This window comes from Oncorhynchus clarkii, chromosome 22, assembly GCF_045791955.1.
Source record: "Oncorhynchus clarkii lewisi isolate Uvic-CL-2024 chromosome 22, UVic_Ocla_1.0, whole genome shotgun sequence".
NCBI classification, from domain to species: domain Eukaryota; kingdom Metazoa; phylum Chordata; class Actinopteri; order Salmoniformes; family Salmonidae; genus Oncorhynchus; species Oncorhynchus clarkii.
In genome coordinates, this window is record NC_092168.1 from 1,510,052 (window position 1) to 1,534,171 (window position 24,120).

The window sequence follows — 24,120 nt, forward strand, 5'->3', positions numbered from 1 at the left end:
CAAAAAGACAGAGTTCAATCAAAATCAGTCAAATAAATTGAGCTAGCTAACTAGCAGATTTACATAAATCATCAACATCAATGATCAGCTGATAGCCCCCCCCCCCCCCCCTTTTCCCAATGTCAATCATGTCTTTAGGAGGCACTGTAACTAGCTTACTTGCAATTTGTGATGATGAGTGAGTGTGTTGTTGCAGAAATAATAGGACTATGCAATTTGTTGCTAGAGGCATTTGGTATGCTATAAAAACAATTTTTTTGTTCAAGAGGGGAGGAGGGTGCCCTTTTTTTTCGATTTTGAGCACCTGCCCCCTGAGAGGTCTGTCCACGGCCCTGCGTAATCCTTTGATTGAAATTCACCCTCAAAACAACGTTGATTACTTTTTCAAATCCAATGCATTTTCCACGTAACGTACATTCCACGTCACAATACGTTGACAAATTATGTTGAAACAACGTTGATTCGAGCAGTTTGTGCCCAGTGTTGTCTGTCTGTTCTTCAAGGGTTTCCACTGTCCCCTAGCTCCTCCCTCTCCGTACCTTGTGACAACAACAACTCATCCATAGAGCTTAGCGGTCTAGTGGAGCCGCACTTTTCAGCTCGTTCTCCTCCGGTCATTTCTCCTCCTATCTGTGATCATTGTCTCTCCGTGCTCAGCCCAAACCCCTTACTCACCGCGTCTTTTCAGCAAATCATTCTACTCCCCAACTCATCAGAGGCGCTAAACTCCCGTGGATTATTTCATTTGGAAATTCTCGAAAGCTGCACTTTTTTTTTCTGCAGGACTGGGTTTTCTACTTTGAACTTACTCTTCTTCCCCTAGGTGACCATGGCCGTACCGGCTGCTCTGATCCCGCCAACCCCTCTGGTCCAGCCGCATTCGATCTCTACTCCTTCTGCGACCACCTCCACGCCGTCGACAACTTCTCCCCGGTCTCCCTCAATGGCCCCGTCCGGACAGAACCTGTTCCGCTCGGAGCTCCTCGGCACCAGTAGCCCCGGCATCCTGACCCCGACTGGGGCTCTGCCCAGCAAGCCAGTATACTTGACTCCGTCGCCTGTTGAGAACACCCCGCAGAACAACGAGTGTAAAATGGTGGAGTTGCGGGGGGCGAAGGTGGCGTCTTTCACGGTGGACGGGTGCGAACTCATCTGCCTGCCCCAGGCTTTCGATCTGTTTCTGAAGCACCTGGTCGGAGGACTGCACACCGTGTACACCAAGCTGAAGAGACTGGAGATCACGCCGGTGGTCTGCAATGTGGAGCAGGTCCGCATCCTGCGAGGTTTAGGGGCCATCCAGCCAGGAGTCAACCGCTGCAAACTAATCTCCAGGAAAGACTTCGAGACTCTGTACAACGACTGCACCAATGCCAGGTGAGTGGAGACATCAAATGATTTATGCTAGTTTATGCTAGTTGAAGTTTAGCGCGTCAAGATAGAAACGCAGTAAACAAGGATGGGGGAGACATTTTCCATTGTGTTGAAGTCAATGTTTGACATGTCATTTAGCTGTAATGACTCAACTTTAAGTCATATTTTTTAATTCTCTATTTGGGCCAAATCTGACTCTAGGCCTTTGTCAGCCTTTCTTAAAATATGGGTCACGGCCGACCTGTTAATGGTGGGTCGCGACGTGTCAGACTAAATGTATAATTCTTTCATGGATTGATTTGGCCAAGTGTATCTGCGCTCTCCACTTGTCAGCGGTCTCCGCTCGGGTTGGTAGCTGTGTGAGAGGGAGATGCCCATGTGCTTCGCGGTTCACCGGATCTTTTTTCTGCGGGTTTCTTGAAGATCGCTCCGCGACACACACGACGCAGCGCTGTCGTTCAGCAGCAGCGCTGTCGGTTACCGGTTACTCGCCGTCACACGCCGCTGTCCGTCAAGTGGACAAGTTCTGACTGAGCTCAGTTGTCATGAAACGCAAACACAGGGACGAGTTTCTCTCTCTTTCATTCAAACTTTGAGAAATAACGAGGAGCGCCCACAATGTGTTTTGTGTGGGGAAGTCTTTAATAATGAGTCTCTCAAAACGAACATATTAATAAAACGCCACGTCCTGACCACACATACACAGCAGGATAGTAAACCCAGGGAGTTATTTAAGAACAGGGAACGGTGCTTCCACAGTGGAGAAGTCAGTCAACTAGCAAGGCATCGTCGTTTTATAACAGGTAATGATCAGCAGAAATAAGGCAGTACTATCTCTCATAGTAGTCGATGTGAGTTTATCTTTCAAACAATCCCCTGGCCTTGTAACTTTACACAGCTAATAACTAACATTAGCCAACGCAAGCTAGCTAGTTACTGATAGTGCAACCCTAAGAAATAGTACAGATGAAAAATGATCAGGCCTACTGCACATCTTACTGTAGAAATTATTGTTGAAAACTAGTCAATGTTGGAACTGTTAAAATACAAGTAATACTTTTTATTCTGAACTGGAATAAATTGATTGAAGCAATATGCTTTTTGAGGCAAACACACTCACACAGTTCTGGGCTGCTCATCTACAGCAGGAAGCGGTCTCCTGCCTGACTGAGAATACAGTAGATGTTCTGATCCAGTTTGGCATCACATACCTATGCAAGCCAGGGTTCTCAACTCTGACATACTTAAAACAAGTACAGAAACAGTGTAAGTGCTGAGCATGACCTCCGTGCTACACTGTCTAAAGCAGAGCCCAGAATAGACCTGCTTTTTGAAAACTTCAACCAGCCACACACCTCTCATTAGGACTGTGTGTTTCCTGGTCTACATCTGTGTAATGTGATCAATCAGTTTATTCCAGTTCAGAATAAAACATATGTATTTTAACAGCAACAGTTCCAACCTAGACTTTATTTTAACAATACTTTATACAGTAAGGTGTATAGTAGGCCTGATCATTTTCATCTGTACTGTTACTTAGGGTTGCACTATCAAAAAGCCTGTGTGTGTGTCCTGTTATACATCTGTGATGTGATCGATCCGTTTATTCCAGTTCAGAATTAAAATTATTTATTGTATTTTAACAGCAACAGTTCCAACCTAGACAGATATGTAAGAGTGGTTTTAGTGGGGGAAAATAAACATGAATATATGTTTATATGAATATTTAATTGAATTGTTATTTGTTTTTGTCCCTATTGCATTTGTTTTAGGCATAAGGGCAATGAAATGTACTGATAATGCATATTTTCCTAAGTTTGGGTCCCAGGAAAACACAACATTTCTAGTTTGGTCCCAGGAAAACACAACATTTCTAATTTGGGTCCCAGGAAAACACAACATTTCTAATTTGGTCCCAGGAAAACACAACATTTCTAATTTGGTCCCAGGAAAACACAACATTTCTAATTTGGTCCCAGGAAAACACAACATTTCTAATTTGGTCCCAGGAAAACACAACATTTCTAATTGGGTCCCAGGAAAACACAACATTTCTAGTTTGGGTTCCAGGAAAACACAACATTTCTAGTTTGGTCCCAGGAAAACACAACATTTCTAATTTGGTCCCAGGAAAACACAACATTTCTAATTTGGTCCCAGGAAAACACAACATTTCTAATTTGGTTCCAGGAAAACACAACATTTCTAATTTGGTCCCAGGAAAACACAACATTTCTAATTTGGTCCCAGGAAAACACAACATTTCTAATTTGGTCCCAGGAAAACACAACATTTCTAATTTGGTCCCAGGAAAACACAACATTTCTAGTTTGGGTCCCAGGAAAACACAACATTTCTAATTTGGTCCCAGGAAAACACAACATTTCTAATTTGGTCCCAGGAAAACACAACATTTCTAATTTGGTCCCAGGAAAACACAACATTTCTAATTTGGTCCCAGGAAAACACAACATTTCTAATTTGGTCCCAGGAAAACACAACATTTCTAGTTTGGGTCCCAGGAAAACACAACATTTCTAGTTTGGGTCCCAGGAAAACACAACATTTCTAATTTGGTCCCAGGAAAACACAACATTTCTAATTTGGTCCCAGGAAAACACAACATTTCTAGTTTGGGTCCCAGGAAAACACAACATTTCTAATTGGGTCCCAGGAAAACACAACATTTCTAGTTTGGTCCCAGGAAAACACAACATTTCTAATTTGGTCCCAGGCTGAAAAAGTTTAAGAACAGCCTATGAGGTTATGCAGTTTTTAGTAGGCTCAACAGGAAAACATGGAAGGACACGTTGAGGGCGCACCCCTTGAAAAAGCTGTGGCAGGTTGATGGCAATTGCATTCATTCCTATTGCTAAACGTTGTGTCAGTGACTTGCTCAATCCAAACTAATGTTAAAACGCAACAGTCACATGCGAATCAGTTGAAAATGTCACTAAATTAGGCTATGTGAGGAATTTCACAGCCTGAAATTGAAGTGCTCAAAACGCATAGCGAGTTGAAAACCATTGCCTGAAGGGAAAGCTCTCATCCACTGTGTGTGCAGCCCAACCGCATTTCCACTCTAAATTAAGCTCACTATTAACTCTACTTTATTTTTAAATGACATTGAAATAAAAGTAGGTTATCCTAAATCCGTTGTCCTAGCCATAGGGGCAGTCATTTCAATGATTTATAAATGAATTAAACAACATTTTAAAACATTAGACCATAGTGAATTTAAATAATTTGATTCAAATTGCTTAATATACAGTACTGTTTGTCTTTAGATAGATAAATACTTTTCATAGGGAAGTCAGTCGTTTTTTTGTCCCTAGTTCAAATTACACCTGATCCAACCTTCTACTGTCATTGTTGATAGATATATTATGTTTACTTATTGATTTGAAATATATAATGTGACATATATAGAGATATTACTTAGATATCTAAAATATATGACAAATGATACATTTAAATACCAACTTCACATAAACACAGCTGATGGATTATTTGTAATTAGTAATTAGACCTAATGTCTCCAAACTCAACAAGTTCCACCCAGCATTTTTACTTCAAAGGCCAGTAATTTATAAATTTATTACTTAATGCATTATCTCTCATTACAAAATACACTTGGGATTTTATCCCTGCCATGCTAATATGTAGGATCATTTTATAGGTGAGAAATTTAGGTGCAGATCAATATTTGATTAAAATATTTTTTTTGTGTCCTGTTTCTCATATACTGTGATGTATTGCTCAATCTGATATGCCATTTAATCTGTCATTATGATTGATTTAATATTGATCTCCGATCGCAAAATGAGATGGAAATGCAAATATGATGGAAAGTATAACATGAGCGGAGATCGATCTTTTAGTGGGGTTATAATAGTCTGTTAGGTAAAAACGAGAGAATCTGTGCACATCTTTAGTCACAATGTTACTGGTGAATTTGAGGATGATGTTGATTGTGTAAGTTCATTGTTTTATTACATTTAGCTGTAAGACACACACACACACACACACACACACACACACACACACACACACACACACACACACACACATTTTGTTGTCACTAACAAATGGGAAATAATGGGTGGGTTAAAATGTCTGAATACAAAGATTCAGTTATTTGCAGTATAGTAAAAAAAATGCTGTTAAATCAATATACTGAAATTAATGCACTGACATTTTTTTTTTTTTCAAAGTACATATGAATTAGCTCACAATGAACAGCGATGTTTGCAATACATATAAAGCAGAATAGGCAGACATTACATTTTGTGACATTTGACCATATGTATGGGTCCCTGTTTCCTTAGTTATTTATTTGGATGGAAAACGCATGGCTTTTATAAAATTACGTTATTAGCTTTCATCAGTGTTTTGAGACTCTCTTCAATTAGCTATTCAGATATGCTGTGCATACATGTTGATACCTATGGATTTATAAACTACTGTATTTCAACATTTGATCTCTACATCTGACCGTGACCCTATTTTTAGTAGCACACAATTATCCTACCTCTATTACCCTATTCTCATTCACACACTGCGTCCATACAATCCACCTTTACCTTCTGTCCCCATGCAGCATTTAAACCACCCCCCCCCCACCACCACCTCCCATTGAGAAAGAGAGTTCTAGAGCGGTTATACTCTAGTTCCTCTTCCCAATGAGTGTTCCACCTCTTTGCCCTGTATTCTCCAGGTGACGGAGTGTGTGGTTGAACTCCCCGGGTTTGAACGGCGAGGTAGGGAACAGAGGGATGGCCAGGGGAATCCAGGGTTAAAGGATAATGCAGAGCCTCACGTCATTAGCTAAAGTGGCCGGTTATTATGGGCACACAGAGAGCACTGTAATTGTCTCGGAAAGCAGCCAGGTTCTCTCTTCCGCTCCGCGCGCACACACATGCACACGCACATGCACACGCGCACACACACACACACGGACAGACATAAGAATACACACACACCATTATCGTCATGGTTTTGAAACATTGAATGTAGTCAGGTGTTAACTTCTAGAGAGGAAGAGTGAGTAGCTTGTATTTACAGCACTTGGTTAATCTATTTCTGTTGTTTGGAGCTCATTCAGGGAAGTTGCAATCAGGGCCTGACTACCGCATTGTAAATCCGCTAACTTACTGCATTTCAACACATTTTGCCATGGTGCAGAGAGAAACATTTTCAATTTTCAGGCTATCTTCAGGCTAAGAGAAAATGTTGCAGTTTAAAGCTAAATTCCTTCAATTCTACACATTTTCCTATCATATCCTATCTGGTGGCCCCGGGACACGTGCCCTGCGTGACCGTTTGGTAATCCATGCTGAAAAGTGAAAATAATATCTCCCACAATACGTTGGGTGATTTGTGGGCTTTTTTATGTAGTGAACAAAAAAAAGTAGCCCGTGTAGGACAATGATACAATTTACTCAACACTAGTGCTGTTGCCTGACATAGTTATTTTTCACAATGATGCTCTACTCTTTTATACATTGGCGGTTTTCGTTGACAATGGAGATGCCATAATACTCCTGTACAATAGGTCTTACTATTTCACATGGCTATTTTTCCCTTTCCAGGGCTGTGTTAAAACAACAGCCAATCTCATTTCATCCACTGTGTGAGTAGCGGCACGGTGTCACTGCTCTGTTACAAGACCAGGCATTGGGTGGAAATGTTGCAACTATTTGTACTATGCTCACTTTAGATTTCAACATTTTGAATATGTTAGACTGTGTTTTGGGTGTGTAACTCGTTGTGAAGCTTTCACTATACACTGGTTTTGTTGGTGGCACTTTTTTTGACAGGTCACTTATTACTTGGTGTTTACTTCAGATTTGTATTAATTTAAGTAGGTAATATGGTAATTCCTCAGCTGTTGATATATTATTGGTGTGCTTACTTACATCACTTTGTGATATCCTATAGGTCTGATGCTTCTCGTCCCCAATGTCAGCGTCTAGACGAGCTGCATAGGCTACTGTAGATGTATGTATTCCTGTGTTCAGCGTGCAATGATTTATTATCCCCTGGTGCTTCATGCACTTTCAAGGGACAATCTGTGCAGATGATCTGGGTTACAGACACATCCTGGGTCACTTCCATCCCTTCTCTTTCACAGTTCCTGGGTCAGTAATTATACATCCCTACTGTCACCCCTGCTCCTTCACACATACACAGACTCCAGGTCAGTTATAATGTCCCTGTTGTCACCCCAGATTACCACTCCTTCTATTTCACAGTTCCTGGGTCAGTAATGATACATCCCTACTGTCACCCCTGCTCCTTCACACATACACAGACTCTAGGTCAGTTATAATGTCCCTGTTGTCACCCCAGATTACCACTCCTTCCCTTTCACACGTACATTTCATTTATATGCGGATGATACTGTACGCTATTGCCCCGACTGCTGACCTGGCGGCGACAAGGCTACAGTCCCATTTTGTAGCTGTACAGGAAGCCCTTATTGATTTAAAACTCGTACTTGATACAGACAAAACTAAATACATGTTGTTTTCAAGTTCTCATAAGATTGTTACAGATGGATTACATCTTCACTCATTGGATGGTTCCTATAATTGAAGGAGACCCTGCATACAACTATTTTGGTATTTGGATTGACAATGATTTATTGTAAAAAAAACATACGACTAAGCTTGTTAAGAAAGATTTAAAGTGGGCTTTATTTGACAGAAACAGATCTTGTCTCTCTCTAGTCAGCAGGAAGCAGATTGTGCAGTCAACATACCTGTTGTTGATTATGGTGATACTATTTCTCAAAGTGCATCTGCCTCTACTCTTAAACCCCTGGATGGTGTATTTCATAGCGCCCTTTGTTTTATCACAGGAGACCGTTTTTCATAGCGCTCTTTGTTTTCTCACAGGAGACAGTTTTTCATAGCGCTCTTTGTTCTAGGTGGTGAAGGTAGGAAACAATACCTCCACTTCGCTGATCCTCAATACAAGGGTGCGTGCTCAGCCCCCTCCTGTACTCCCTGTTCACCCATGACTGCGTGGCCACACACGCCTCCAACTCAGTCATGAAATTTGCAGACACAACAGTAGTAGGCTTGATTACCAACAGACAGCCTACAGGGAGGAGGGGAGGGCGGTGCCAGGAAAATAACCTCTCACTCAATGTCAACAAAACAAAGGAGCTGATCGTGGACTTCAGAAAACAGCAGAGGGAGCACCCCCCTATCCACATCGACGGGACCGGAGAAGGTGGATAGCGTACACATCACTGACAAACTGAAATGGTCCACCCAACAGCGCCTCCTCAGGAGGCTGAAGAAATTTGGCTTGGCACCGAAAACCCTCACACGCTTTTACAGATGCACAATTGAGAGCATCCTGTCGGGCTCTATCACCGCCTGGTACGACAACTACACCACCCTCAAACGCAGGGCTCTCTAGAAGGTGGTGCGGTCTGCCTCTACGCATCATCGGGGGAAAACTACCTGCCCTCCAGGACACCTACAGCACCTGATGTCACAGGAAGGCCAAAAAGATCATCAAGGACAATAACCACCCGAGCCATTGCCTGTTCACCCCGCTATCATCCAGAAGGCGAGGTCAGTACAGGTGCATCAAAGCAGGGACCGAGAGCCTGAAAAACAGCTTCTATCTCAAGGCCATCAGACTGTTAAATAGCCATCACTAGTACATTAGAGGCTGCTGCCCTATATACATAGACTTGAAATCATTGGCCACTTTAATAATGGATCACTAGTCACTTTAATAATGTTTATATATTTTGCATTACTCATCTCAATGCATATACTATATTCTATTCTATTTTACTGTATCTGTGCCACTGACATTGCTCATCCATATATTTATATATTTTTAATTCCATTCCTTTACTTAGATTTGTGTGTATTGTGAAATTGTTAGATATTACGTGTTAGATATTTCTGCACTGTTGGAGCTAGAGACACAAGCATTTCGCTACACCTACAATAATATTTGCTGAACACGTGTATGTGACCAATACAATTTGATTTGAAGTTGTAGTTGAATGTGTTTATTGTATTTTGATGTGTATTGTGGTGCATCTGGAAAAGAGACCTTGGTGTCAGCATTGACTCCCTGTCAAAATAAAGGTTAAATCAAACTAAATAAGACACAGATCCTAGGTCAGTAGTAATATCCCTTATCTCTCCCCATCTAACAATACCACTCCTAATCCTTCACACAGACACAGATCCTAGGTCAGCTAATATCCCTTTCCCGTACTGTACATTATTATGACACCAGGCCCATGAGAAGAAGCCCCATCATACTTCAGCGACTTGTTTTCCTTTTTGCTTCCACCCTTGGGGACTGTGACACTTGAACTCTGGGAAAAGGTTATTATAACACAGGGGAATTGGCACACTGCCTATCACAGCTATCACAGCTCTCTCATTAGATGGTTGGAGTTAGAGGCAGGCTATCCGGTGGCGGGGCAGAAATGCATTCGGTTAATTGACAATCATTGTCTACCCCTGAAGGTTAGACACACTAACACTCCAGATGACGCTTTGGTCCACCGTTGGGAACTGGACTTGCTTTTCACTTACACACCATTTTTAAATACATTTTCCCCTTCCCTTTTAAAGTCAAATGCTTCCTCTTCTTTTAAGTCTGAGATGTTAGATAAATGGTGGTGAGATGTAGGTTCAGTGATGTGGTAGAGTGGCATTGATGTGATAAACAGACGTCATCCCTCTCTCTCTCTTAAGGTTCAATGATATGTTACAGTTTTATTGATGGGATAAACGGACATCATCTCTCTGTCTTATTTTGGGGTGTTTACTCCTTAACAAACATATTTGCAAATGACCGTAATTGTTTTGGTTCGTACTCAGTGTGAGCCTGGTATTAAGGGTACCAGCTTGTCTACCCTCTCTCTCCTTTCTCTCTCTTGACTGAGCTCTCTCTTCTAATATATTTGTTTTCGACGAGGCACAGTTGTGTTTACAGGTACTCAGGGGAGATTTCTGGATGCGATTCAAATCACTCCCCAGTCTGAGTGGGTGCTAAGATACCCGTCACCCGGCAACCACATCCAACAGGGAGCCGAGGCGATAATAACTTACAAAACAGCAGAGTGACAGATGCCTGATGAGAGAGAGGTTTAAAGGTTTGTTAAAAACACAAATGAAATTCCACTCTCGCACTGTGTATTTTCTGCGTTATTAAGTACCTTAATGTGATTGTTTTCAATTATAATGGTAAAAAATAAACAAAAATTGCTTCTTAGCAAGAGCAATTTCTCAAGCAACAATTTTTCTAGGAGTGGTCTGATTGGGGAGGGGAAAATGGAAAACTAGCTGGCAGAGAGGTTTGGAACTCTTGTTGGTCTGTTAACTAATTTACCACCTGGTGATGTCACACGGCAGGCCAAAAGTCCATTCCACCAAAACAGGCTGAAACTTCAGGCGGTCTTTTCAAACAGATCTTACACTAAATGGGCATAATCATAATTTTCAAAATTGTATAGTATTATTCCAACTGCATAGTGTGGAAATATACAGTTGAAGTCGGAAGTTTACATACACCTTAGCCAAATACATTTAAACTCAGTTTTTCATAATTCCTGACATTTAATCCAAGTAAAAATTCCCGGTTTTAGGATCACCACTTTATTTTAAGAATGTTAAATGTCAGAATAACAGTAGAATGATTTATTTCAGCTTTTATTTATTTCATCACATTCCCAGTGGGTCAGAAGTTTACATCCACTCAATTAGTATTTGGTAGCATTGCCTTTAAATTATTTAACTTGGGTCAAACATTTCGGGTAGCTTTCCACAAGCTTCTTAATTTCCTGACTGATGTCTTGTGGATATATTGAAGCAACATCTCATCATTTTCCTCCTCATGAAGCCATCTATATTGTGAATTGCACCAGTCCCTCGTGCAGCAAAGCACCCCCACAACATGATGCTGCCACATACGTGATTCACGGTTGGGATGGTGTTCTTCAGCTTGCTTGCCTCCCCCTTTTTCCTCCAAACATAACGATGGTCATTATGGCCAAACAGTTCTACTTTTGTTTTTCATCAGACCAGAGGACATTTCTCCAAAAAGTACGATCTTTGTCTCAACGTGCAGTTGCAAACCGTAGTCTGGCTTTTTTATGGCGGTTTTGGAGCAGTGGTTCTTCCTTGCTGAGCGGCATTTCAGGTTATGTCGATATAGGTCTCGTTTTACTTTGGATATAGATACTTTTGTACCTGTTTCCTACAGCATATTCACAAGGTCCTTTGCTGTTGTTCTGGGATTGATTTGCACTTTTCACACCAAAGTACGTTCATCTCTAGGAGACAGAACGTGTCTCCTTCCTGAGCGGTATGACAGCTGCATGGTCCCATGGTGTTTATACTTGCGCACTATTGTTTGTACAGATGAACGTGGTACCTTCAGGCATTTGGAAATTGCTCCCAAGGATGAACCAGACTTGTGGAGGACTACAATTTTATTTCTGAGATCTTGTCTGATTTCTTTTGATTTTCCCATGATGTCAAGCAAAGAGGCACTGAGTTTGAAGGTTGGCCTTGAAATACATCCACAGGTACACCTCCAATTGACTCAAATGATGTCAATTAGCCTATCAGAAGCTTCTAAAGCCTTGGCATAATTTTCTGGAATTTTCCAAGCTGTTTAAAGGCACAGTCAACTTAGTGTATGTAAACTTCTGACCCACTGGAATTGTGATACCGTGAATTATAAGTGAAATCATCTGTCTGTAGACAATTGTTGGAAAAATGACTTGTGTCATGGACAAAGTAGATGTCCTAACCGACTTGCCAAACTATAGTTTGTTAACAAGAAATTTGTGGAGTGGTTAAAAAACGAGTTTTAATGACTCCAACTTAAGTGTTTGTAATCTTCCGACTTCAACTGTACACTCAGTGGCCAGTTTATTAGGTAAACCCATCTTATACCGGGTTGGACCCCACTTTGTCTCCAGAACAGCCTGAATTCTTCAGGGCATGGAAACGTTGCTCAACTGGTATCAAGGGACCTAACATTCCCCACACTATTACATTACTGCCACAAGCCTGTACTGTTGACACCAGACATGATGGGGCCGTGGACCCATGCTGCTTACGCCAAATCCTGACTCATTCATCAGCATGATGCAACAGGATCTGGGATTTGTTGGACTAGGCAATGTTTTTCCACTCCTCAATTGTCCTGTCTTGGTGATTGCGTGTCCACTGGAGCCGCTTCTTCTTGTTTTTAGCTGATAGGAGTGATACCCGGTACGGTCGTCTGCTGCAATAGCTCATCCTTGACAAGTACCGACGAGTTGTGCGTTCTGCGATGGTCACTCGTTTTGCCCATTCTAACATTCAAACAGTAACTGAATGCCTCGATGCCTGTCTGCTTGCTTTATTTGTCAAGCCATGGCCACGTGACTCACTGTCACCATTTTTGTCAACGAGTTGGTGTACCTGATAAATTGTCCAATGAGTGTATATATAAAACACAGGAAAGTCACTGGGCCTTTAAAAATACAAATTCATATGTGAACATTTACATGTTATCTTTCCAAAAAGGAAGACTTTGTTTGATATTTTGTCTAATATCATTGCTGGATTTCTGCTTATTTGCATGGTGAAGTGGCTTGCATTGTTTATTTGCCTGTTGGATGCAGAAGTTGTCCAGGCGCTTAGTCTATTGGCATTCTTTCACTGGATGGATGGGCTTTAGTCAGTAGCACAATTACCGTTGTGTCCAGGATGCCAGATCCTTTTACAAAATTACTAAGTACTGCTAAAGATGGATGCATCTATACCTGTTTTAATATCATGATTTTCCATTCTGAATTTGTGAATACATTGAACGAATGCAACTTTTCTCTTTTTAAAGTTGAAATCACTCGAAAGATATTTAGACACCAGGAACTGTTTTTATTAAACCCATCCCATTGAATTGAATTATCAAACTGGATTGAAGTAGTTTCGTTATGTGATATTTCACGCTCTGATCCACAGCTGAGACTGACTAAGTATTTTTTCCCCCCGGAGCTCTGCTCAGCTCAGTACTCTCTGGCCTCTCTTTAGGCAACATACTCATCACATTACTGGTACATTTAGATGGTAGAAGTCACTGGTGCTTGTTCCAGGATGCTAAATGCTAGTGACAGAAGTTAGAGGAGAGCAGATGAGATTTCCTGATTGGAGAATGAATGCCGGGGCCGTAGCCTAGGCTCTGTCTAATATGGTCACGTAGAGAAATTGATTTTCCTGAAAAATTAATTAATTTTTCATATAGCCCAAAGCTGAAGAGTTTAAAAAGATTGTGCACTTGCTGCTTTTCTCCTATTTCCCCCCTTTAAAAAATATTTATTGCCTAATCATATTAATACTTTTGCCCCAAGGATGAAAAGATAATTTTACAAATGCATTTGGAAATATGTATAACTGATTATTTAGGATTAATTTATGCAAATAAGCGCACACCCATCCTTCGCGGGCCCAGATTGTCTAATTAGGATTGATATGAGGAATAGATGTAGTGGAATCTGAATACAAGCATGTCCAAAGAGCAGAACATTGAAAATGACAAGGCTGGAATGCTTAAAAAGCGTGTAGCGTTGGTTGCCTTTCTTTTTTTCTTCCCCTCCCTCTACCTTTCCCTCTCACACACATACTCGCTGTCTCTCTCTCTTACACACACACACACACACACACACACACACACACACTTTCTCTCACTCTCTGTCTCTCCCCCCTCTTTCTGTCTAATTCACCGTGGCCGTATCAGGAGTTAATTTCTCCGGCTTCATTTCTCGTCTGACTTGACAGGAAGAAGAAACCATCAGGGATGGAATCTCAGATGGGATTCTGCAAATTTCCTCTTGTTTTTTTTCTTTCTCCCCCCTCTTTCTTTTCTCCTCCTCCTCCCCCTCTTCAATTCTGCAGAGGGGCTATCAGGTACGACTCTTCTCCTGAATAAACACTCCCATTTTATTCCTGCAGCATCAATGTTTCTATTTTCACCTTGCGCTGGATACTAAGAATATATCCCAAATTACATCCTATTCCCTATATAGTACACTACTTTTGACCAGAGCCCTTTGAGTCCCAAATTGAACCCTATTCCCTATATAGTGCAGTTATTTTGACCAGAGCCTATGTGTCCCAAATGGCACCTTGTGTAGACGAGTGTACTACTTTTGACCAAAGTAGTACACTATAAAGGGATTTGGGTGCCATTTGGAGCGCATCCTAAGGGTCTTCCCCTCCTTATTAATGTGGAGTGTAATAAGGCAAGAGAATGTCATCGGACAAAAAGGCCCTTTGTACTGGTTAGAATTCTGTAATACCATTTTAATTAAGATCATTTCATTCTGTGTTATTATGGTCAGAGTAAGCTTGTGCATATAGGGAGGGTGGTGATATATTTGTTTGTTGTAAATTAAAAGTGAAATTCTCTTGTATCATAGATCTGTATCTTACTATACAGGACACTCATTGTCGGCAATCTAATGATTATAATGAATTATTTACTGGTTTGAGTTATATGTCTTGGATGTGCTTATTGCATGTCTCCCCCACTACTTTACTCACATGTCAGGTGACTTTTGTGATTGTTAGGTTGTTTTGATTTAGGACGGTATTCAGTGGTGGAAATGACCTTTAAAATGTGCCTTGTCCAAATCAACAATTAGGTCAGGAAATTAGTGAAGGACAAGGCAAACTCCTCCTACTCAATCATAACACCATGAGCTGCAGGGAGCCCTCCTCCCCGCTTGAATAAAAAACCTTTCAGAATTCAGATCTGGAAATTCAGAACATGTGTTTTGGGGGGGCTATTTATTTCTGCAATAACTCACTCATCATCACAAATTGTAAGTAAGCAAGTTACAGTGCCTCCTAAAGACATGATTGACATTGGGAAAAGGGGGGGGGGGGCTATCAGCTGATCATTGATGTTGGTGATTTATGTAAATCTGCTAGTTAGCTAGCTCAATTTATTTGACTGATTTTGATTGAACTCTAATATTGATAATAATAATATTGATGATGATGTAGGCTAAATCAAGTGTTAAATAAATGTTATGCTGCTGTGGCAGTACTGTTGATATTTAAACTAGGTAGCTAGCTACACACTTCACTGGTGACTGCATCTCCCAAGACATGCATGTGTGGATACCGGCATGCACAATCTCCACACCGGGGAAAAAGGTGCGCGAGCTCCGTACAGGGCAGATCAACAGGCTCAGCCAACGGACAGGGTGGGGTTGGTGAATTTGATGACAACTTGTGGGCAGTTGGTTCCGAAGAACAATCACAACATTTTGGGGGAATTATATTATACCACCACCAAAAAGAACACTTTGGAGACTGGGAGGGCAAGGGGCATGTGCTCACAGGTAGAGCCGTATCAGTGCTCGTGCCTGATGAGCCGTCTAACTGTCCTAGTAAAAAAAAGAGTGGCTGCGGTTCCGGGGACTTGTGTCTGAGACCAGCTCTCAACCCTAACCCGCAAATATAGAAAACGCGCTGTAGGCTACAGCCAGAGACGGTGAAACGATTTGGACTAATTTAGACATATTTCTGCTTATAATTTACGATATTTCGGTAGGCTATTTGTTAGTCAGCTTGTCTATAATCAGGTACAAGCAGCTTCTCTTCTGTCATTATATGTTGCCGTAGAAGACTAAATACACCCATAATCACCATAATAATGTCATAAATTATAGAATGAATGCTTCAATCTAGTTGACATCGGTAAAGTTCTCTGACATATCTGCTTCTTTCGTGGAGCAAAGACGTTTAGGGACCATTTTAGAAAGTGCAATTTAAAACAAATCAAAATGACATCAGTTTGTAAGGAAATAGAAAGCTTTGAAAATGACCCAACATGTTTCTGATAAGATTTCATTTCGGCTTGGATGCATATTTTATGTGGTTGAAATACTTTCATATTTTATGATGCTGATAAAGATTGTACCTCTACAAATGGTCCCTAACTGTGCATTCGCATAAGATGCTGAAATAAAGAATTCTGCAGGAGTTAGTCTTTATATTATGTGAGAGGCTATAGACCTACCGTCAGTGTCCAGATTTCAGTGTCCATTTAACCCATCTGAACAGTAGCCTACAGTTCTCTTTACTTGCCATAGGCCTATTTGAAGTCCCGGTCTTGTGACTCAAATTTGTATAGCACCTCACAATCATCACTCCAAATATTTCCCAAACATTTCTTTTCTTGCCCTACCTTCTCTTTATTTTCAACTCTCCATTTCACAGCTTTCCTTTTATTGAATGAAACTTGTCCTTTTTACCTCAGTAGAATGGATCGACATGAACCTTTTCTGCCAGTTTTACACCTGTTACTTTAGGTTGCTCCCACTGCATCTACCCCCTCATTGATATGGAGCAGGAAACTATGCATTCCATGCCTCAGGCGCGATTTCATGTTCTTTTTGTGGAAGGCTACCCGAAACGTTTGACCCAAGTTAAACAATTTAAAGGCAATGCTACCAAATACTAATTGAGTGTATGTACACTTCTGACCCACTGGGAATGTGATGAAAGAAATAAAAGCTGAAATAAATCATTCTCTCTACTATTATTCTGACATTTCACATTCTTAAAATAAAGTGGCGATCCTAAGTGACCTAAAACAGGGAATTTTTACTCTGATTAAATGTCAGGAGTTGTGAAAAACTGAGTTTAAATGTATTTGGCTAAAGTGTATGTAAACTTCCAACTTCAACTGTATCTTGTGGAATGATGAAATAGTATGAATAAATTCATCAAAATAAAAATGTTGTATGAAAATATGTTAACCATTATTTTAATATCTTGTTAATTGTTGTATACAAGTGAAAATGCCGATACTTTCTCTCGGGCCTAACAACACCCGTGCCAATATATCCTCCAAACAATGGCTTCTCTGGCATTACCATTTAAGTGTGTCTATGGAACCTTGCGGAGTCTTTTACCACACACTACAGAGTCTCCTGCCAGCAGCTTCCATAGGGAATCATCATCTCTACAAACCAAAACATTATTTGTGAACGTCTTTAGTTAACACCCAAATTGACTTGAATAAACTGTTTTGAATCTGCGGTCTAGGCGGATTTGAGTCTTCACTCTTCACATTAATAGCTTCGTGGGCCCTTTTCTTGGTGTGTTTTTTCTTGTTTTCGTCAGGAGGTATTGAGTGAGCAGATCCTTTGAACAACCATAGAATGTAGTGCTGGTCTCAGGTGTCATTAGCTCCAGGCTTTTTCCATACGAGTGCCAGGTAAAGGTTAAATAGCAATCGATACTGTCGGAGGCAGTGGAGGCATTAAATTATCTTTAATAGATGCCGTTGGATGCAGTGGATCCTGAATCTAACAACAGAAGAAGAGAGGAGAGGAGAGGGTGGAAAACAATGTCATCCACTATGTAGTTTTCACTGAGCCCGAAAAATGTGTTTGTTTCAAAGTAGTGAATAAAAATGTAGAACTAGACTTGGCTCATACACCAATTTCAAAATCTCTTCATTTTGTTCAGCAGCAAATCAAATCCTGAACGAAAGTTTTGAGATAAAAACAAATGTAACACAAAATAATAGTTGGATAGCAGCAAAACACAGCACTGATAACAAGTAAACATCATCCAATGGGTTACAATGCTCCAAATGAACAGTATGTGACAAACAACATGTACGAATGATAGTTAGGGAAATGTTCACATCTGCAGCCAGTCAGTGATGTTTTCCATACAGCTAGCTAAAGCTGCCTCCTGACCCCACAAGGGACACCTGTAGCAATTATGAACAGGGCATCCATATACCGGGTCAACACATTTTCACCTATCATTGACTCTCGCTCTCTCTATCTCTATTTAGAGTATCTCTCTCTCTCACTCGGGTCTCCCTGCCTTGTCTTCTCCTCTCTACCCCTCTCTCTTTCTCCCTTCTCCCCTGTCAGAGTGTAACTTAGTTGTTTTAACGGCAAACCCTTTTTAAGAAACGCCTGTGCCACCACTACAGTACAGTAACCATGGTGCCCGGATATTATTACCCTCTTCTTAAAGAGTGACAGTCGCGTCCTCCGAGACATGACACCCAACTCTGCTGGAGGACCTCTAGAGCTGCGTCAAACCACACGTCCTTGGCCAATCAGATACGAGGATTCATGCTACTGTATACCTGGTTGGATAGAAGGTAAACGGTGCCTAGAAAATGTGTTCTGTAGTTTAAATTGGTTCGTTCAACATACTGGTATTAGTTATGGAAAAATGTGAGGTGTGTTTGCGTGCTTTTGACAGTAATCACTAATATCCTATGTACAGTATATTATAGGCTGTTGAAGTTGGTCCCTAGCTCTGCCTACTATGTGTGTTCAACATAAATGGTCAGTAGCTCATTTCAAACAGACATACAGTGCATTCTGAAAGTATTCAGACCCCTTTTCCACATTTTGTTATGTTACAGCCTTATTCTAAAATACATTAAAATAAAAGAATCCTCATCCATCTACACACAATAAGCCATAATAACAAAGTAAATATAGGTTTTTAGAAGTTTTTGCAAATGTATTAAAAAAAACGTATCACATTTACATAAGTCTTCAGACCCTTTACTCAGTACTTTGTTGACGCACCTTTGGCAGAGATTACAGCCTCAAGTCTTCTTGGGTATGACTCCGCAAGCTTGGCACCTGTATTCGGGGAGTTTCTCCCATTTTACTCTGCAGATCCTCTCAACCTCTGTCAGGTTGGATGGGGAGCGTCGCTGCACAGCTATTTTCAGGTCTCTCCAGAGATGTTTGATCGGTTTCAAATCCGGGCTCTGGCTGTGCCACTCAAGGACATTCAGAGACTTGTCCCGAAGCCTGCATTGTCTTGTCTATGTGCTTAGGGTCGTTGTCCTGTTGGAAGTTGAAACTGCCGCTGAAAAACATCCCCATAGCATGTGGCTGCCAACAGCATGCTTCACCGTAGGGATGGTGCCAGGTTTCCTCCACACGTGACGCTTGGCATTCAGGCCAAAGAGTTCAATCTTGGTTTCATCAGACCAGAGATTCTTGTTTCTCATGGTCTGAGAGTCCTGTTATGTCCCTTTTAGTGAGGAGCAGCTTCCGTCTGGCCTCTACCATAAAGGCCTGATTGGTGGAGTACTGTCCTTCTGGAAGGTTCTCCCATCTCCACATAGGAACTCTGGAGCTCTGTCAGAGTGACCATCGGGTTCTTGGTCACCTCCCCGACCAAGGCCCTTCTCCTCCGATTGCTCAGTCTGGCTGGGAAGCCAGTTCTAGGAAGAGTCTTGCTGGTTCCAAACTTCTTCCATTTAATAATGATGCAGGCCACTGTGTTCCTGTGGACTTTCAATGCTGCAGAAATGTTGTGGTACCCTTCCCCAGATCTGTGACTCGACACAATCCTGTCTCGGAGCTCTACGGACAATTCCTTCGACCTCATGGCTTGGTTTTTGCTTTGCACTGTGAACATGCACTGTGAACTGTGGGACCTTTAGTTGTGTGCCTTTCCAAATCATGTCCAATCAATTGAAATGACCACAGGTGGACTCCAATCAAGTTGTAGAAACATCTCAAGGATGATCAATGGAAACAGGATGCACCTGTTGCACCTGAGCTCAATTTCGAGTCTCATAGCAAAGGTTCTGAATACTTATGTAATAAGGTTTTAATTTTTAAAATGTTTAATACATTTGCAATAATGTCTCAACCTGTTTTTGCTTTATCATTATGGGGTATTGTGTGTATATTTATGAGAATTTGTATTTATTTAATCCATTTCATGATAAGGCTGTATGATAACAAAATGTGGAAAAAGGAGGGGTCTAAATGCACTGTAGCTCAAAAACAAAGAACAAACTACAGTTCGTTTTAAAGAGCACAAACTTTAATCTCTGTAAAGATGCTCACTATCAAAGAGAGGAGAAGACAATATATTATACTGTATTTACATATACATATTCATAACCCACACAAAGTATACTATTGGATTGGCAAAGATTCTTCCTTCTGTTACAATGTAAAGATGCAAACAACTATTCAGATAACCTCTATCAATACAATTTAGTAAAAAGCCTGACACAAAATGTAGAAATAGTACTTTGACAACAATTTACTGAATGCAACAAGTATTAGACAGAGAAAGATTCAAAGAATAAAATCTAAGAAAACACTACATGACCAAAAGTATGTGGATGCCTGCTAGTCGAACATATCATTCCAAAATCATAGGCATAATTATGGAGTTGGTCCTCCCTTGGCTACAGCCTCCACTCTTCTGGGAAGGCTTTCCACTAGATGTTAGAACATTGCTGCTATAACAGCTTCCACACTTCTGGGAAGGCTTTCCACTAGATGTTGGAACATTTCTGCAGGGACTTGCTTCCATTCAGCCACAAGAGCATTAGTGAGGTCAGGCACTGATGTTGGGCGATTAGGCCTGGATCACAGTCGGCGTTCCAATTCATCCCCATTTTGTTTGCCGAGGTTGAGGTCAGGGCTCTGTGCAGGCCAGTCAAGTTCTTCCACACGGATCTTGACAAAACATTTCTGTATCGACCTCGCTTTGTGCACAGGGGCATTCTCATGCTGAAACAGAAAGGGCCTTCCCCAAACTGTTGCCACAAAGTTGGAAGCACAGAATCATCTAGAATGTCATTGTATGCTATAGCGTTAAGATTTCCCTTCACTGGAACTAAGGGGCATAGCCCGAATCATGAAAAACAGCCCAGAACATTATTCCTCTTTCACCAAACTGTACAGTTGGCACTGTGCAATGGGCTCTTCTTCCTCATCCTTATCTCCCTCTCCCTGCCCTCAGGGTACCGTATATCACAAGTAAAGGGAAGGAGACTTGTTGGATAGGTGGTAGCATCCTATTAAGGGGCCACGTTGAAAGTCACTGAGCTCTTCAATAAGGCCATTCTACTGACAATGTTTGTCTATGGAGATTGAATGGTTGTGTACTCAATGGGTGTGGCTGAATGAGCTGAATCCACTCACTTGAAGGGGTTTCCACATTCTGCTGTATATAGTGTACCAAGTATTAGCTAGAGAAAGTAATAGAGAGAATATTTAAAAAACTAGTTTTAAAACATTAACAATTTCCCTATAAGAGTCGCCTATGAATTTGTAGTACAAATTTTTGTAGTACAAATTCCTATTTCACATTGTCACTTTAGTGTTTGTATTTAGCCTACAACATGTCATGGAACTTCTGGAAGCAAGGTGACACCCTGCAAAGTGGCACAGAACGTGTAGAGCACCCAAAGGAGGTTTCTACACAACTCCCACTCTTTGCCCTTCGTCCAATCCAGATCACACAACACTTCCTCTCTTGTGCCCTTCGAACTTCACCAGGGAGTGGCCTGCTTTCAAATGACGAGTTACAACTCTGTCCACAACCCCTGGTGCCACACTTGTAGCTCCCCGCTTCCTGCCACTGTAGCCATCACAAAGCGAATGTACAAATCGTATTTTGAATGCCTTCAGGGTCACGAGTCTGCGGTTTCTGGGAAGGGGCCTTTGCAGGGTTCCTCACACAATGTAAGCATTGATAATAGCAATCCCCCAAAACACATACTTCCACCATTTTCTGCCTGTGCGTCCAACATTGTAGTGGGTCCTGAGCTGGTTGAAATGGTCAACCCCACGCGTTTTGTTGTTTTAATCCAGGTCCAGCTCTGGAGCAGATATGAATTCATTCTGCCTGTATTTTGATCCGGGTTTACGGTGTCATTCCCTGAGCTCTTAGAACATAGAACGGACACATCTCGTTTGTCCCCCTAGCGGCACGCCGTAGCATCATCCGCAGACCATTTTTGACTCTGACCTCTGTGGAGCTTGCCCTCCATAATGGACTTAGGGACATTCTTCCTATTGTGCCACAATAGTATGTGTCAGCATCAAGAAGATCTCTCACCAGAACTATGGATAAAAAAGTTGTCAGAATCAACATGGTGATATGTCAAGAGAGAGCCCCTCATGGGCTCCATTACAACTCTTTAGGCTTGGCAGAGCTCAGTTGCTTGATCCCCCTCCACCCCCAACCTGTGTACACACCAGTCAAGGAGTCACAGAGAGACCATCTTTTTTATTCCCCACTTTACTGTTTGTTTGGGGCATAAACAATACTTCTTCCACAGTAGTCTACCATCAAATGTTATCATAACCTCATCCACTGAGAGGGCTTGCCATGGGGGAAGTAGTTTGGGGAAATTCTCTTGCAGTATTTTGATTAAAGGCTAATTTGTCTGTCACATTGGCAGAATTTGGATCGGAGAAGGCATGTATCTACATGGCAGCACAACGAGGTTGTGTGGCATTTTACTTGCAATGTACTGTACCCTGAGGGCAGCGTCCTTGGACCAGTAGTCGATGAGAGACGGTAGGCGGATGCCCGTGAGACTATTGATTCCAATTAAGCATTTCATCTCATCTTCAAATGTGTCAAACCATGATTGGGAGTCATTGGATCAAATCAAAGTTTATTTGTCATGTGCGCCGAATATAACCGGTATAGACCTTACAGTGAAATGCTTACTTACAGGCTCTAACCAATAGTGCAAAAAAGGTATTTGGTGAACAATAGGTAGGCAAAGAAATAAAACAACAGTAAATAGACCGGCTAAATACAGTAGTGAGGCTATATACAGTAGCGAGGCTATAAAAGTAGCGAGGCTACATACAGACACCGGTTAGTCAGGCTGATTGAGGTAGTATGTACATGTATCTGGACCCTTTCTTTCTAAAATTATCGCAACCCCTATTACCAGCCTGTTCAACCTCTCTTTCGTGTTGTCTGAGATCCCCAAAGATTGGAAAGCAGCGGCGGTCATTCCCCTCTTCAAAGGGGGGGACACTCTTGACCCAAACTGCTACAGTCCTATATCTATCCTACCCTGCCTTTCTAAGGTCTTCGAAAGCCAAGTCAACAAACAGATTACCGAAATGTAGAATCCCACCGTACGTTTTCCGCTATGCAATCTGGTTTCCGAGCTGGTCATGGGTGCATCTCTGCCACGCTCAAGGTTCTAAACGATATCTTAACCGCCATCGATAAGAAACAATACTGTGCAGCCGTATTAATTTACCTGGCCAAGGCTTTCGACTGTCAATCACCACATCCTCATCGGCAGACTCAATAGCCTTGGTTTCACAAATGATTGCCTCGCCTGGTTCACCAACTACTTCTCTGATAGAGTTCAGTGTGTCAAATCGGAGGGCCTGTTGTCCGGGCCTCTAGCAGTCTCTATGGGGGTGCCACAGGGTTCAATTCTTGGGCCGACTCTCTTCTCTGTATACATCAATGATATCGATCTTGCTGCTGGTGAGTCTCTGATCCACCTCTACGCAGATGACACCATTCTGTATACTTCTGGCCCTTTATTGGACACTGTGTTAACAACCCTCCAGACGAGCTTCAATGACATACAACTCTCCCTCAGTGGCCTCCAACTGCTCTTAAATACAAGTAAAACTAAATGCATGCTCTTCAACCGATCGCTGCCTGCACCTGCCCGCCCATCCAGCATCACTACTCTGGATGGTTCTGACTTAGAATATGTGGACAACTACAAATACCTAGGTGTCTGGTTAGACTGTAAACTCTCCTTCCAGACCCATATCAAACATCTCCAATCCAAAGTTAAATCTAGAATTGGCTTCCTATTTCGCAACAAAGCATCCTTCACTCATGCTGCCAAACATACCCTCGTAAAACTGACCCTCCTACTGATCCTCGACTTCGACGATGT

At 41.6% G+C, this 24,120-nt stretch overlaps 1 protein-coding gene across 1 annotated transcript in view; it reads left to right on the forward strand.

Moving 5' to 3' along the window:
- Positions 1 to 628: 628 nt before the first annotated feature.
- Positions 629 to 24,120, forward strand: part of LOC139380472 (dachshund homolog 1-like) — a 310,374-nt gene continuing 286,882 nt past the window's right edge. The window contains exon 1 of the mRNA XM_071123163.1: positions 629 to 1,374. Within this exon, the coding sequence (XP_070979264.1) occupies positions 830 to 1,374 (545 nt within the window). The 5' untranslated portion in view covers positions 629 to 829. The remainder of the gene's footprint in view (positions 1,375 to 24,120) is intronic.